This window comes from Budorcas taxicolor, chromosome 17 (assembly GCF_023091745.1).
Source record: "Budorcas taxicolor isolate Tak-1 chromosome 17, Takin1.1, whole genome shotgun sequence".
In the NCBI taxonomy this organism is placed as follows: domain Eukaryota; kingdom Metazoa; phylum Chordata; class Mammalia; order Artiodactyla; family Bovidae; genus Budorcas; species Budorcas taxicolor.
In genome coordinates, this window is record NC_068926.1 from 64785892 (window position 1) to 64803051 (window position 17160).

Genomic DNA, 17160 nt, shown 5'->3' on the forward strand with positions numbered 1-17160 from the left:
TAACGTGACTGAGCACGCACACACTATAAAGTTCCATAGCAACATGGTGATGGTGGTGACATGCCTGTGTATGGTGGCAGTTAAATCCATCATACTGTATAAGTGAAAGTGGCAAATTTTGTTATATGCAAAATATACTTCAATAAAGCTGATCAAAAAACAAAACAACCACAGTGGAGAAAATACTGACATGGACAACAATAATAATTACATCCCCTACAGTGGGTCAGGCACTTCATATACACAGGTCTCCTTTTCTAGATCAGAAAACCAATGCTCAAGAGCATGAACCTTCATTTCTAAGGCCACACTCCTGGGAAGTGGCAGAGCTCGGACTTGAACCCGGGAAGGTGAAGGTACTTCATGCAGGTTCCGAGACCCATGAGCTGGCCACCCTGTGGCTTGGGAATCTGGACATTTGTTTGGGAAAGATGCAGTCCTAACTCTTGCGGGGCTCCTGATTTCTCCTTGGGAATTAGCTAACAATTATTGAATCCATACATCTAATGAGGTGGAAAGCAACCTCTGATAACAATGATTAGTACTGAAGCACTGTACTTTAACATTAGCTTGCTTTGAGGGCATGTTTAGTAATTAAACACTTCCCACAACCCTACAAGGCGAGATAAGAGTAAATGGCTGGCTTTCAAGGACAGCAACCAAGGGGAGAAAGAGGGTGTGAATTTCCCTAGGCTGAGCTCCTGCCAGCCCACCATCAGGACCCTGTGGCCTGAGTCCATTTAGCCCATCAACACACAAAGAAAGGGCGTGTGGAAGATGACTGTTCTCAGAATGGTAGGTTTGGCATCAGGGAACATAGGTGTGAAACATGATTTGGAGCCAGGCTCCTCCCTCTCAAGGCCTTGTTCCCCAGTGGGCTGGCTTGTATCATTCTAAGTTGTCCTGTCCCAGGGATGACTGGATCCTTAGGGGATTACCCAGTGCATCGATCCTGGTTTTACGGAGGGGGAGACTGAGAAGTCCAAGGTCAAGGTGTCGGCGGGTTTGGTGGTGCGTGTTGAGAACCCCGTTCCTGGTCTGCTGGTGGCTGCCTTCTTGCTGTGTCCGCACAGAGAAAGAGACCTACTGCCTCTACGCGTGCGTGCGTGCGTGCGTGCGTGCGTGCGTGCGTGCGTGCGTGCGTGCGTGCGTGCGTGCGTGCGTGCGTGCGTGCGTGCGTGCGTGCGTGCGTGCGTGCGTGCGTGCGTGCGTGCGTGCGTGCGTGCGTGCGTGCGTGCGTGCGTGCGTGCGTGCGTGCGTGCGTGCGTGCGTGCGTGCGTGCGTTCTGTCCATGGGATTTTCCTGGCAAGAATACTGGAGTGGGTTGCCATTTCCTTCTCCAGGTCATAGCGATGATAATAAAGAAGATACCTTTGTGCTTTCCAAGCCCCGCCCCCCATCCCCACTGTATATAGAGTACTGGGCCCAGTACTTCTTTTCCATGATCATCTCCATTTTAGAGATGAGGAAACTAAAGCTCAGAGATGTTTGGCAACTGGTCCCACGTCACACAGCTGAGTTCAAACATAAGTCAGTTTAGTCTGATGCTGAAGGAACTCCCCACTCAGTTCACTGAATGGGTGAGTGAATGAACGAATGAGCAGAGCCCCTTTTATTATATTACACCAGGGTCTGCCAGCATTGGCACTATTGGATGTTCTTGGTTGTGGCGGTTGTTCCGTGTTTTGTAGGATTTTGAGCTATGTCCCTGGCCTCCACCCGCTAGATGCAAGCAACACCTCCCCGTCCCCAGGCTGTGGAAACCAAGGACATCTCTAGATATTGCTGGATATCCCTACGGGAAGATCCCTCCTGAGTGAGAACCACTGTATTAGAGACTGGGATTTCACTTCTGACTCTGATTGAAGATAGGGTTCTGCTGCCCTAATTTGGAAGCCACTGAATTAGATGATTTATTTATTTCCTGCTGCTGCTAAGTCGCTTCAGTCGTGTCCGACTCTGTGCAACCCCATGGACTGCAGCCCACCAGGCTCCTCCGTCCATGGGATTTTCCAGGCAAGAGTACTGGAGTGGGTTGCCATTGCCTTCTCCTGTATTTCCTAGTTTAGGGAAAATCCCATGGGCGGAGGAGACTGGTAGGTTGCAGGCCATGGGGTGGCTAAGAGTCAGATATGACTGAGCGACTTCACTTTCACTTTTCCCTTTCATGCATTGGAGAAAGAAATGGCAACCCACTCCAGTGTTCTTGCCTGGAGAATCCCAGGGATGGGGGAGGTGGTGGGCTGCCGTCTATGAGGTCGCACAGAGTCGGACACGACTGAAGTGACTTAGCAGCAGCAGCAGCAGCAGCAGTTTAGGTCTCAAAGAGGCTAAGTGCTCCTTGAAGCTCTTTGCAAAACTCTGCATGCGTGGGTGTATGTGCGCCTCACCTTTTCCTGGGGAGACAGTTCATGGCCTCCACGAGACCGATAAGCCCATCTGGAACCCCCTTCCCAGTCTGAGGAATGGACCTGTGAGGTCTTAAGCTCCTCTTTGTTCTTTCTTCTGCCCCCTCCGCCAAACTTTGCTCCTCCATCATGAAAGGGTCTCAAGGCCATTTCTTCTCCTCCAGCACAGTCTGTCCTGAGGAAGAAGCTGTCACCCTGGCTCTATTGGCTGAGAGGAACGGCAGTAAAAGAGAGTGGGATGGACTTTACAGAGAATCACTGAGCTGAGGAGTAAGAGAGTATTGCTTGGCAGTTGCCATGGGAACCTATAAACCACCTTGCTGCTAAGAAGCCAGAGCTGCTTGGAGTACCAGCTCCTGGCCTTGTCTCTACCCCCTCCTTACCCCAGGGGTCCTTGGCCCCAGAAAGGCCAGTCCTTTGCAGTTTGTTTTCATCCCTCATCTCCCGATGCAGCAGTCTTCTCTGTGTTGACTTGCTAGGATCACCCTTACCTTCTGGGCTCTTGGACTGTTTCTCTCCACTGGGATACAGCATTGTGGCTAAACATATGGATTCAGGAGCTAGACTGCCTGCCTGAATTCAAAGCCCAGATCCAATCATTGCCCAGTTGTGTGACACTGGGCAAATTACTTAACCTCTCAGAACCCCAGTTTCCCTCACTAAAAAGTGAGGAGACTGTGTCCCTGCCTCCCAGAGTTCTGGTGACGACTCAGTGACGTTATACATATGAAGCTCCTAGCACAGTGCTCAGTATATAATTAGTACTCTGGGCTTCCCTGGTGGCTCAGCGGTAAAGAATCCACTTGCCAATGTAAGAGATGTGGGTTTGATCCTTGGGTCAGGAAAATTCCTTGAAGAAGGAAATGGCAACCTATTCCAGTATTCTTGCCTGGGAAATCTCTCTGACAGAGGAGCCTGGCGGGCTACAGTCCATGGGGTTGCAAAAGAGTCAGATACAACGTAGCAACTAAACAGCAACAAATATTAGCTACTATCACCACGGTCCATCTAGTCAAGACTATGGTTTTTTCCAGTAGTCATGTATGGATGTGAGAGTTGGACTGTGAAAAAGGCTGAGCGCTGAAGAATTGATGCTTTTGAACTGTGGTGCTGGAGAAGACTCTTGAGAGTCCCTTGGACGGCAAGGAGATCCAACCAGTCCATTCTGAAGGAGATCAGCCCTGGGATTTCTTTGGAAGGAATGATGCTAAAGCTGAAGCTCCAGTACTTTGACCACCTCATGAGAAGAGTTGACTCATTGGAAAAGACTTTGATGCTGGGAGGGATTGGGGGCAGGAGGAGAAGGGGACGACCGAGGATGAGATGGCTGGATGGCATCACTGACTCGATGGATGCGAGTCTGAGTGAACTCTGGGAGTTGGTGATGGACAGGGAGGCCTGGCGTGCTGCAATTCATGGGCTCGCAAAGAGTCGGACACAACTGAGCGACTGAACTGAACTGAGCTGATCGCCACTGTGAGTGGTTTCTCATTCCCCTATCTTCTGGGCCATTGTTTGGGCAGTAGGGGGGGCGCTTCTTCTAGCTACTCACCCCAAAGTCTGTGATGACTGAGAGGCTGGTGGATGGTGTTAAATGTAACTGACATATCCATTCTTCCACTGGGTCAACATTTGCTCGTCACCTAGTCTGGACCAGGAAGTGCGTCGAAATCCAGAGTCAAGGTTCCTGCCCTAACAGAGCTCATGCCCTGAGCTCTGAGAGAGACACCTGTACCAGATTACTGAAGAGATCACAAGAATGGCTACGTCCAGAGTTGTGATCGCTCAGGTTAGAGGAGGAGCTGAACTTGGCCTTTGGGATCAGGGGAGGCTGCCTGGAGGAGGAAGAGCCTGAGTTGAGTCTTAAGGAGGCTTTCCAGATAGAGGGGGACAACGCGAATCAAGGCATGGAAAAGACCAGAAACAGCATGCGTGTGCCTCTGTGCTTTGGGTACTGGTGTCCTAACGACTGGCTCTCGAAACAAAGCCAGAAGGACACTCACCTGCTCTGTAGCAGTTGCCGGTTTCCATGGTGTAAATATTCCCACCATGGCCAATTTTGAGCTACGGATGTGATGTCACTGAATGTGAGTTTGAGATGCGCACAGTGGGCTTTTGAGAGCCGGTGTAAGTGGGCTGCACCACACCATCGGCTTTAGGGGCTCAGGCTGGGGGTGAGAGAACAGAAAATCAATTCAGTGTTACTGGAGAGAAAATTCAGGGCTGCCAAGGGCCTGCTCTGGCTGATGACTTGTGGTTTTTCTCTGAAGATCCTCTAACAGTCCTCGATTCACTCATTCCGAAAATCACCAAGCACTTCCATTGCACTTGTGTGCCTGGCACTTGGCTAGTTCTAGGGATCATGTCTTGAGGTCAGTGATTAAGACTGCCCTTCCACGGTAGGGGGCTTGAGTTCGATCCTTGATTGGGGAACTAAGATCCTGCATGCCGTACTGCACGTTCCCAAAAAAAAAAAAAAAAAAAAACCCAACTACTACAGTGGCACGTAGATCGGGGCCAGGAATTATCCACAAGGCAACTGTAAATACAACTTTTCCTCCCAGTAAGCCCAGCAGATCCTCTCGTCCATACCTGGACTCTTAGGTTTTGGGAAATTTGATCCTTATCCCAAGTCTGGGATAAGGCATGGGCGTTCCACGTTTTGGAAGCCCTGGGAACTCTATGGGTCAGGTTCCTAACCCAGGTCTCAGAAGAAAATCTGACCCCTAAATTGCCTCTCCCTCCCTCTTATCCCCAATTTTTCAGGATACACACACACACACACACACACACACACACACACACACACACACTTGTCTCCACTAAGATCAACCCCCTCTCTCGTGTCTGGCAGACTGTTCACTCCCCATAATTGTTTAGCGAAAGACTCCAGAACACACAAAAATCATTTTGTTGCGACACGTTCCGTCCTATAATGACTGTTCATTTCAATTAGCTGTCAGAGACCAGAAATAGAGACGCATGGTCCCGCTCAGATAAATCAGCACCGTGGTCTGAAAGTGGGTTTAAGGCAGCCTGGGTGTGGGGGTGTGGATGGAGGGGATAAATATTTCATTTCTTCACTCCCTGATGTTCTGCCAGTTTGTTCTCATTGCCATGTTTCCTGCCGCCCCCCACCCCCCTGACCCTTGCCTGCTGGCAGATTGCAGACTGTAAATTTGAGGGGAAATAGTAAACGTGCAAACATGATAAATAAACATGTTGCTTTTGTGGGGACGGATATTATTATCATCCAGATTTATAGGTCTCCACGCCTGCACACTTTATTGCATTTGGGGAAAAAAATGGAGCGAGGTGTTGGTGTTACATTGATCACCTTTCTGCCTTTCGCCCCCGCCACCTGCTCGGAGTCATTTAAATATCAGCCTAGACTGGGGACACAGTCCGTGTCCCTGGGAGTGGATGTGTCTTGACAGGTGTTTTCTTTGGGGACAGTTATTTATAGCTGCAAAGCTACCAGCCCGTAGGGGGCTTCTGCTTCTTCCCTCCCCCTTGTCTTGTTTCTCTAAAATCGAACGTCTATTTTGTTTTCCCAGTAGGAAACTGCCCAGTCGATGGTTTAAAATCTCTCTTCCTGTTTTTTCTTTTCTCTCTCTCCCTGTCTCTTCCTGTCTCTTTATATTCTACCCCCTTCTGTCTCCCATCTTTGGGACAGGCTCTGGGTCCTTCCCAGGTTCCAATCCAAGGGTCACCACCAACTTCTTGTGCCACACGATCCAATGACGTGCCACCCCTGAGCCTCTCAGCCCACCCTCGGGGCCGTGCTTTTTATCCCGGGGTCCTTGTTGCCAGTTTACAGGGCGAATCGCGTGAGATATTTCCGTGTCTGTTCCCACCTCCCCTCCCCCAATGTCACCCCAACTGGGTGGTGCACTCTTGGGGACAAGGAGCTTACCATTCCCCTCCCTCACCTGCTCCTCTGCCCTCTGTTATGCACCTCAAAAGCCCTCCTTCTGAAGATGCTCAGACAGAATCTTGGTGTTCCTTTGCCTGCCCACTCCATGTGTCCAGTCTGTCCCCAGGTCCTGTGGACTGCTTCCCTAACTCTCCACTCTGCTTCTGACCCTGCAGCCCCTCCACCTCTCATATTTTTGAATGTCCCTAAAGTGCTTCTCTCTGACCACTGTCCCCTCTCAAGAGGACCCATACAGCAGTGTCTTTACTGACTTCCTCATCTCCAGGCTTGTCCCCCGCCCTCTCGGTACTTACTGTCATAGCTAAGGGACGGGGCAGTGGAGCGCGTGCCTGCAGCTTCTGTTGCTAAGGAAACCACCTCCTTGGTTACCGGGCCGGGTAGCATTTGTCTCACTGTGTCTGGATCCCACTGAGTCGCCCCCACTCTCCAGGAAGATGAGGGGGAGGAGGGAGGAGAGGACAACAGAAGTGGAGAGGGAAAGAGAGAGGGAGCGAGAGACAGGCAAAGACAGAGACGCAGAGACACGTGGACAACGAGAGGCAGAAATCAAAACAGAGAGAATGCAGTCAGGGAGACTGGTTCAGGGATGGGGGCAGGGAGGAAGCGACGGAGAGGAGAAAGACGAGAAGGAACAGAGGTTTAATGTGCATCTCGAGGAAATAAAAGGGACCACAAAGAGAAACTGAGAGCAGGAGGCAAGCGTGATAAGGAAAGACGGTGAGGGGGGCAGGGATGAGGATAAAATACATGGGTGCAAGAGAGACGGGGAAGGAAGGAAAGGAGCTGGTTCCTGAAGGACCTTGCCCCTGGCAACCCCTCGGCCCCCCACCCTTTCCTCCTGCCCACGCTGTCTACCAGGGATGTTTGTAGCAGCTTCGGGGCTCCTGGAGAGACCAGGAGGCAACCCCTGCCATCGGCAGATGCAGGCCCTGATGTTCCTCCTTGGGTCCTGGAGTCACAACGCGGGAGACAGCGGGGTGGGAACCCGGGGGTCGCAGCTTGCAGGCCGGGCATGTCCCGGGCTCTGGGGACCGCTGGACCACCGAGCTCTCCTTCCTCCTCGAGGGTTGGGGTTTGGAGGAGGGGGACACCAGACATGGGGTGGTCATCATGTCAGCTGGTGGGGTGCAGTCTCCCCACACAGAAGGGCGGCTGAACACAGAGGCAGAGACAGTTCTGCACACCAAGACACACAGTTCTTTAGAGCCGCACAGACACAAAAGCAATGACGCACCCAGAACATTCCTGTCTCTCTCTCTCTCACACACACACACACACACACACAGCAGAGAGAACATCCCATTTGTGACCTTGCCTTACATGACACTCCATCACGTGGTAGAATTATCAACAAAACTCGCTTTTAATGATGGTGTTGACCTGAGGAGTCTTCAGACAGCGGCTGGCGGCCTGAAGGGGCCACCGGCAAAGAAATGGCCCAGGTCTTGGGCCAAGAGTCTCGCAGAGAGAGAGCTGACCTCTTAGAGGGCGGGGAGGCCAAGCCCTCTGGTGCTTCAAGAAAGAAGACTAGACATTTGCCTGGGGGAAAGAAATTTGGTACAAAATACATTCAGAGCCCCCTGGCCGGGCCTTGGGGTGGCCCGAATCCTAAAGATGAGAGGCTCAGGGACGAAGACAACGGGTCTGATCCCCCAGCCCTTCTCTTTGCATGGCCGGGTTCCCAGGGGGTGGAATGTATGAGTCATATTCCTCTTAGAAAAATATATCTCTTTACACGCGCCTTCTCCATAGTCTCTTGGCTATTTGGGAATGAGCATTTACCTGCACCCCAAGGCTTCAGAGGGGGCTGCTTGGGTGGGGGGTGGTTCCCGACAGAACAGCAGAGAGCTGTGACCTATGGCTTTTGCATCTACATGGGGGTGGGGTGCAGGTGTGCAGGTGGGGGCCGGATGCAAAACCACGGGTACCCAAGGTGAGGGGAGAGAGGGAACCCTGGAACTTGATGCTTTCTAAGACAGATGATCAGCCACCCAGTCCTTTGGTTGGACGTCTCAGCATCGAAAGAGCAGCATCTGTATGGACATGAAGAACCATCCCATTCACCCCTTTCCTTAAAGGGCACCCCCTGGACTATGACCAAAGCAGGGGCCGCTGGTCTGGGAAGGTTGTGGGGATCTCTTTCGGTCATAGGTTCACGTGATTTGGGGCACACTTGTTTCCCCTCCTGGACAGCAGAGGACCCGCTGGTAGGGGTCGGAAGGGCAGTGTCAGATCAATGCGTGGGACCCCACGGTGGAGAGAGGTGTCACCCCTGGAAGCGGGTCACCCCCTGGATACAGCGAGGGAGGAAAGGGCAGAATCCCAGGTCCCAAGGTGAGCATGCCACGTGGGGGTGCGGGATGACCGTGACCCCACCCGGTGGACCCAGGTAACCTACCCTGAGTGCCACGGCCTCTCTGACCCACTCAGAATGTCAGAAACCTAAACCCATGGAGAAACCTCCCAGCAATCTTCCTGCAGACAGAAGCGGCCCAGATAAACCCTGTCACCTTGCATCCTGGGTGGGAAGTGCGGGTGGCTACAAGCGCTCAGCCCAGCACTGGGGCGAGTCTGGGGCCACTCCGTTCTACGCCATTCCCTTTAGCTCTTGTGCCAGGGTCCTCCACACCCGCGGTGGGGAACCCGGATCTCCGGGACACCCAGGAGCCCTCCTTCCCACAGGTGCGGGGGTCAGGGACACGGGAGACAGAGCAGGGTCCAGGCGGCGGGAACTCCCCAAACTGGCAGCCCCTCCATCTCCAAGGGGTGGGGGTGGGGGCGGTTGCGAGTTGGTGGGAGGTGCCTGCACCATCTCTTCCCTTGAGCCTCCTTCGTCATGCGGCAAACTCATCGGAGGCCAACGCTAGGCCAAGGGGATGGTCCCTACCTACACGGGAGAGCGGACTGGCAGGTGGGGTTCCCCAGGGGCCCGGAGGGCCCGGCGCCTGCTCGGTCTGGACGGCCCGCCCCCTGCCCCGGTCTGATCACCCATCATCTGGGGTAGTAGTCGTCGGGCACGCCCGTGAGGTTCCTGCCCCGGAGCGCCGCGTCCACCGTCTTGATGTAGGCGGAGATGGTCCTCTGCATGTCCGCCGTGTAGGGGTCGTACTCCAGCTTGCGGAGCCCGGAGCGCTTGAAGTTGCCGTCTTTCTGGCTCTCCACGCACAGCAGCCGGTCCTCCCTGACGGCCACACCCAGCAGGCCCACCATGCGGCCCAGCTGGACGAAGAGGTCGCGCTTCAGGTCCTCAAAGTGCACCACCAGCACCTTCTTGCCGAACTTGAGCCAGTCCAGCGTGTGAGTGGCCCACCAAGGGGCGTAGTTCCTCACGAACTCCGGCCACTCTGCGTGGACAGAGAGGGCAGGCGTGGGTCCAACGTGCGTGCGGTGCAGGCGCGCTACCACCACCGCTCAGCCCTGACACGGCCAGACTCGCCTCCCGCCTCCCGCCTCCCGCCTCCCGCCTCCAGGCTGTTGCTTCTGCCTGGCACAGTCTTGGTCCTTCCTGCTCTTTGGGGAGACCCAAGACATCTGTCTGGAGAAGGCAATGGCACCCCACTCCAGTACTCTTGCCTGGAAAATCCCATGGATGGAGGAGCCTGGTGGGCTGCAGTCCATGGGGTCGCTAAGAGTTGGGCACGATTGAGCAACTTCCCTTTCACTTTTCACTTCCAGGCATTGGAGAAGGACATGGCAACCCACTCCAGTGTTCTTGCCTGGAGAATCCCAGGGACAGGGGAGCCTGGTGGGCTGCCGTCTACGGGGTCGCACAGAGTCGGACACGACTAAAGTGACTTAGCAGTAGTAAGACATCTGTCTGGGCCTTACGCCACACCAGGCACAGACATATATAAATCTTTGCTACTCTGTTTTTATGTTTTAACAGGCAGGCATGCTCAGTTGCTCAGCTGTGTCCAACTCTTTTTGTGACCCCGACAGGCTCCTCTGTCCATGGGATTTCCAAGGTAAGAATACTGCAGTGGGTTGCCATTTCCTTCTCCAGTGCATGAAAGTGAAAAGTGAAAGTGAAGTCGCTCAGTCGTGTCCGACTCTTCGCAACCCCATGGACTACAGCCTACCTGGCTCCTCCATCCATGGGATTTTCCAGGCAAGAGAACTGGAGTGGGGCGCCAGTGCCCTGTAGATGCTCAGTAAACTCTGGTTATCATTACCACTGTGATTATTCTGTTCTCAGGTGAGATGCCATCTTCCCTAACTCCCTCGGCTCAGGCAGGTACCTCCACTGGGCTGAGGGCATGGTTTAAGTTGGATTATTTACAGTGTCAACTCTGAATATTCATTGGAGGGACTGGTACTGAAGCTGAAGCTCCAGGACTTTGGCCACCTGATACGAAGAGTTGACTCATTGGAAAAGACCCTGATGTCGGGAGAGACTGAGGGCAAGAGAAGAAGGGGGCGGCAGAGGATGAGATGGCTGGATGATATCACTGACTCAATGGGCACGAGTTTGAGCAAACTCAGGGAGATAGTGAAGGACAGGCAAGCCTGGCGTGCTGCAGTCCATGGGTTCACAGAGAGTCCGATACGACTTAGTGACTGAACAGCAACGAATTTACACTGTCATCTTGACACCTTTCTATCCGATTCGTTCTCCCTTTGCTTTTTATTGATGTATCACACACGGCTCCTCTGTGGTATGGTAAAAGCACAGGATGGATTGTCACCAAGACTGGGAATGTTTGTATGGGATCTCCTGGCTCCAAAGACAGGCTACAACAGAATGTGGGAAATTCCCTGGAGAAGACCTCAGAGAGACAGCCAGCCAGCCCCTGGAGCTGCTGAAACTGTGATCAAGGGGAACCCAAGAGGGGGGTCATGAAGGATGCTGGGAACAGAGGAGGGGATGTGCAGCCTCAATTCTGAGCCCCAGCTGGATAGTAGTCAAAGGGTTGGTCCTCAGGAACCCTGAAGGAACCCTCGGGAATCCATGACTTCTCACAGGGACAATGCCACCCTGCACCTTCCAGAGGAATCTCTTTATTGAATGAGGGTCAGCAAGTTTCCCAAGCTGGGCTGGGGAGCCCAGCTGGTCCTTCACAACTAAATCCTCACCCCTGTTGGGTGATGGACACCCCTTATCTCATTTAATCATAGTGACTACCCAGAAAGGAAAAGACTACTGTTCATTTGTCACCAGTGAGGAAATGGAGGCTCAGAGAGGTGAAGTAATTTGCCCAAGGTCACATAGCCGGGAAGCACCATCCAGACCAGGGCTGCCTCATTCCAGGCCCCCATCTCTCCCAGAAAACAGAAGCCTCACCCCCCACTCCCTCCCACTGCCTTACACCCAGCAGGGGCTTAATAAATGGTTGTTGAACTAAATTGAAATTCCCAGCAGCCAAGTGGCGATGTGATTAAGGGTTCCTCTTTCTTTGCAGACCACATCAGAATCTGTGGCGAGGCTCCTGCTCCCCCAGTGCTTCCCAGGAACACCATGGCTGCTTGGAAAATATTTATGCTGATGACAGAGGTATTTTTTTTTAGCCTTCAAATAGATTATTTACAATGTATCTAGATAATTGGGCCCTTACTGTTATAATGGGTTAAACCCAGATGTATCTGTGTGATTAGGGAAAAATCTCGCATGTGTATAGTCTGTCTTCCTTATTTTGCAGAAGCATTTCCCTGCTGCTGCGTCATCTCACAGCATCCCCGGGGACTCAGGACAACTGCTGCGCCCACGGCAGAAGCCCAGGGGGACGGGGATGACGATCGGTCACCCAGCAGCCCACATATCTGGACTTCCAGGCTTGCGACCATCTCAAGAGGTCCCTGGAGAGTGGGCCTTAGGGAAAGGAAGGGTCCATCTGCACGATGGTCTGGGTCTCCCAGCTCATGGCTCCCGCCTTGGATGCAGGTGGGAGGGAGATGTGGGTTCCAAACCTCCCTGGGATGGGAATGTACATTGCTTGAACACCTACTGTGAGCCGGGGGTCTGTGCCAGGCACTTCGCAGGCCCTGTCTCGGGCAGTGCACACAAGAAGCCTAGAGAGGAGGAAGCACCAGCTCCTTTATGTACATGGGAACAAAGGAGGCTCAGAGACATGAAGCCATCTGCCCCAGCCCGCACAGTGGGCATCCGTGGCAGGATTCGTGCATCTATCCCAGACTGAGCCTGGCTCCTGCCTTCCTGGAAAACCCTTTAAGAGCACCTGATCTGCCCATCTCTAGCATTCTTTTCGCCCCAGATCCTAGTCTACGATCGCTTGCCTCACCTTCAGGTGTTGTCTAAGATACGGGGTCTGTTCACAGATGACTTTGAAGTCAGATTGCTAGGGTTCAAAACCCAGCTCCTCTTCATATTGGCTGGGGATGCCAAGCACTGTCCTTGAGCTTCAGTTTACCCGTCTTCACAATGGAAGCCTTGCTAAAACCTCCCCCGTACAAGCAGAACTGGTATAAGACTTGCAGACCCTGCCGCCAGACCTGAGACCCAGGAAGTGCTGGATAAATGTTGGCCACAATTATTGTTATTTTTTTGGCGGCACCGCATGGCACGTGGAATCCTAGATTCCCTGACCAGGGATCAAACTCAACCCCCCTGCAGTGAAAGTGTGAAGCCTTAACTACTGGGCCACGAGGGGAGTCCTGTGGCTACCACAGCCCTGATGTTGGCACCCAGCATCTCTGAGATGCCCCACATGGCCCATCCTTTATGGGCAGCAGATATTTGCTCCCGTCATACCCCTTGCTATAGCAGAGATACCTCACTTGAAGCTCCTGAATGACTTCACTGGAAAGAAGAACAAAAACGAAAAACAAAAGCCCTCAATTAGCTCGGGATTCCCGGTAATTAATGGCTGCCTTCAAATTGGGTAATAAAGGCACGCTACGCCATGGACCACTGGTAATGAGTGCTGGTTCCGCCGGAACTGCTCTTCACGTGGGCCTGGCAGGACACGGGCTGACCACCCTCTGCTTCATCTTGTCATCGGGAGGAACCGGGGCCTGATTAATAGCTTAACTGTATTTAATTCCCCACGGAATCATTAAACATGGTCTCTGTTTCATTAAACAGATCCAGGACAATTCACCTTGTGTAATCATATCACATAAAACTTTGCTTTGGACTCACTCCAGGGAGATTGTAAAATTAACGTTATGGAACCAAAAGCTGGGGGTGGGCGGGTGGGGGGTGACAGGAGCCTCGACCCAGCTGTAACCGGGAGGGGTCACAGGCAGGGTGGGGTGGACGCACTCAGCAGGTGGCTGACCTCTGCCCTTAGGTGGGAGTGACCCTCACATTCTAGGCCGATGGAGTCCTGAAGCAACGATTCTCAAACTCTAAAGTGCACGTGAAGCTTCTGGAAGGTATCTTGTGAAAATGCGAGTTCTGATCCAGGAAGCCTGAGGTGGAACCTGAGAATCTGCGTTCCTAATTCCCAAGTGATACTGATGCTGCTGGAACAAGGACCCTAAAGCAAGGGTCTCAAACTCAAGTGCCTTCAGGGGTCAGATGTTAATGAAAATGGGAGGACTGGGCAGGGTGGGGGCCGTGAGGAGGGTGCTCTTTGGGGAAGGCACTCAGGCAGAGCGCTTGAAGCAATGGGTGAGGTCTGGAAGGAAGCACCATCCCAGACTGATGAGGGGGCCAGGCCCCCAATGTGAGATGCGTGTTCCACACTTCCTGTCCCCTGCAGCCTCTGGACTCAGCCTCTCCTGCTGTCTCCCTTATCTCTGGTTTTAAAGCTCCCAGTCATCCTGAATAGGGAAGAAGAGGCAAGGTGGCTCCTGGGAGTTAGGAAATTGCCTGAACCTGAGAGGAGGGGTTATGCCAGAAGAGGGGAACCTTTGAATGTACCAGGTCAGAGACACCCCAGGGTAAGACAGAGCCTGGCGGCTAATGCCTGGGTTTGAATCTCAGCTCAGTCAACTCCTGGCGCCTGAGACACATGACTCCTCCCTTCCTGGGACGACTTTCGGCAACCAGTGGTGGTGGCGGCCCTTCTTACCTCCCCAGGGAATTAGAAGACGTAAATGAGATAATGGCTGCTAAGTGCCTGGTCCCATTTGAGCTCCCCAAGTGAGTCCCGCACTTCTTATTTGGAGCAGTCGGCTTCCCTGGTGGCTCAGATGGTAAAGAAGCTGCAGGCAGTGCAGGAGACCCAGGTTCCATCCCTGGGTCAGGGAGATCCCCTGGAGAAGGGAATGGCAACTCACTCCAGTGTTCTTGCCTGGAGAGTTCCATGGACAGAGAAGCCTGGTGGGCTACAGTCTATGGGATTGCAAAAGAGTCGTCGGACAAGACTGAGCGACTAATTCTTTCAGTTTCAGGATTACTGGGAGGTGGAGAGCTGGGTCTGGTTTGCCATCACATGCCTGAGTGATCCTGCCAGGCCCCTGTCTCTCTTTGGGCCTCATCTTCCCCATTAACAGTGAAAGTGAAAGTGAAGTCACTCAGTCGTGTCCGACTGTTTGCGACTCCAAGGACTATCGCCTACCAGGCTCCTCAGGCGACAGTCCATGGAGATTTTCAGGCAACAGCACTGGAGTGGGTTGCCATTTCCTTCTCCAGGGGATCTTCCTGACCCAGGGATCAAACCTGGGTCTCCTGTATTGCAGGCAGACACTTTACCATCTGAGCCACAGGGAGAATGAATCAATTTGCCTGCCTGCAGACTGCTTTAAAAAATACCGATGTCCAGGCTCCACCCCTGTAGCGGTCCAGTGTGCGGTCTGAGCACTGGGATTTTCCCATGCTCCTCCTGGGATTCAGATGTGCTGGCCGGGATGAGGACCCTCGGGTACAGCGACCTCCTGGGTCCCTTCCCACTTGGCAAGCAGAGCATGTGGTCCTGGAGCAGGATCCTGCCGTTGGCGCCTGTGGGCTTCTCAGCCTGGCCACAAATAATATTCATTTTCGATTGTTCTACTAATAAATAATTCAGAGACTTCTTTATCTCCTGGGAACAAATGTCACCCACTGAGGGAGTGGGTCGGCAGGGAAAAGGATAGACAAGCCCCCTGAGCAAACTGGGAAGCCAGGGCGCACACAGTTGGTCAGGCAGGCCCAAGGGTTTTCATCGATGACATCAGTGCTGAGTGTGATTGGCTGGGTTAATGTCATCCTGTCTGCTCTGGTTTTCTCTGGGGAGGGGCTGGAATGTGGAGCAGCTGTCAGGGGGCAGGGGGCATGGGGAAGGTTTGGAGGGAGTGGGAAACACCTTTGGGGCCAGAGGCTGCAGCAGCTTGGTTCCTCAAGGCTGAATGAGGCGGGGAGGGCTCACGTTTACAGACCACCTACTCAGCATCAGGGGCTCTGTGTGGGAGGATTTGTGGCCATGGACGTTCTGATCATTCTTTATCGTAGCTCAGTGGTCCCTGGGTTCAAATCCCTGCTCCACCACTTCCGAGAACAGCGCCTTCAACCTCCCTGAACTTAGCTCGCCCCATCCACAACACAGGGTTAACTGTGGGAGTTTGCAAACACTCACGGAGGTGACTGTCACTACAGTAATGGAGACATGGGTGATAACTGATACGGGGGTTTGAGGGGTTTTGACTTTGGAGCTCTCCTCCACTACGGTGGGGCCACTGCTCTGCACAGAGACATTCTCCCATTCTGGAATCTACTGAGCACCAGAGATGAACACCAATCTCAGATCATCTTAATGAAGTTCAGCGCTTGGAGACTGACAGTGTGACTTTCCAGCTGTGACCAAGGGCAAGTTACTTAACCTCTGCTGGGAGGGTTGATTGGAATGATGCTCACAGGAGCTCACAGATGACCTCTTGGCCACTCTGCCACTGACCTAGGTTCAGGTCTGTTGATTCCCAGGAAAGGGTCTGGAACCTGCTTTGAATCAGTGTGGGAAAAAATGAAAGTCACTCAGTCGTGTTGGATTCTTTGTGACCTCATGGACTGGGGCCTCCCAGGCTCCTCTGTCTGAGGGATTCTCCAGGCAAGAATGTTGGAGTGGGCTACCATTCCCTTCAATTACATGAGGGTCTATTGAGTGCTTCTAAAGGGCTGACTTCTTGAGTTTTATTACTTCCATTTTATAAACTGGACAATCCAAGTTCATGGAGGCGAAGGAGCTTTTCCTGGAAGTGGTGGAGTTGGAATTTGAACTCTGGGAGTCTTGCTCCAGAGCCCAACCCCTAACCTCTATGCCATGATAACAGCCTGGCTCACAGAGGGTGATGCTCGTGGGCTGGGTGGCATGAAGGAGGCATACCTTCTCAGCTCTAAGTGGGACCTGGGACCTCACACACGCCCTCAAGGGTGTCCTCCTGGACCCCTGGCAGGAGACAGCTCAGGCCCCTCCCACTGCCCTCGGCACCCTGGCGCCCGGCCCCCACTCCCAAGTGGTACCTTTGCCCTTCCAGTGGGCGTGGGCAGCAAAGCCAATGTGTCCGCCGTACTTGCGGTTGAACTCTGCCATGAGGGCCTTGTAGGGGTTGCGGATGAGCAGGATGGCTGCGTCGAAGGCCTCGATCTCCTTCTGGCCACTCTCATGTGTCTTGATGCAGATGGTCCTCCCACTGCGCCAGTGGTCCCGCTCACCTTTGAACCCTTCCCACAGCCGGGGAGGGGGGCCGGGGACACGGCAGTGAGCTGGGGGAGACAGGAGGCCTGCCCCACCCCATCCTGGGCCACCTCCGGAATCCTCAGACATTCACTCATCCACTCATTCAGTCACTCGCATGTTTGTTGAGCACCTACTATGTGCCAGGGAGCTGGGGAGAAAATGACTTGCAAAAACATCCATGGGTCACAGTTCTTGAGAGCCAGACCATTCGAATAGTGGCATGGATGTAAAGTCACTGCCCTGGTTAGGACTGCAGAAGAGG

At 53.3% G+C, this 17160-nt stretch overlaps 1 protein-coding gene across 1 annotated transcript in view; it reads right to left on the bottom strand.

The window, feature by feature from the left end:
- Positions 1 to 9336: 9336 nt before the first annotated feature.
- Positions 9337 to 17160, bottom strand: part of WSCD2 (WSC domain containing 2) — a 55486-nt gene continuing 47662 nt past the window's right edge. Inside the window, exons 8-9 of the mRNA XM_052654900.1 lie at positions 16682 to 16882; positions 9337 to 9689 (exon numbers count right to left, since the gene is read on the bottom strand). Of these exons, the coding sequence (XP_052510860.1) occupies positions 9337 to 9689; positions 16682 to 16882 (554 nt within the window). The remainder of the gene's footprint in view (positions 9690 to 16681; positions 16883 to 17160) is intronic.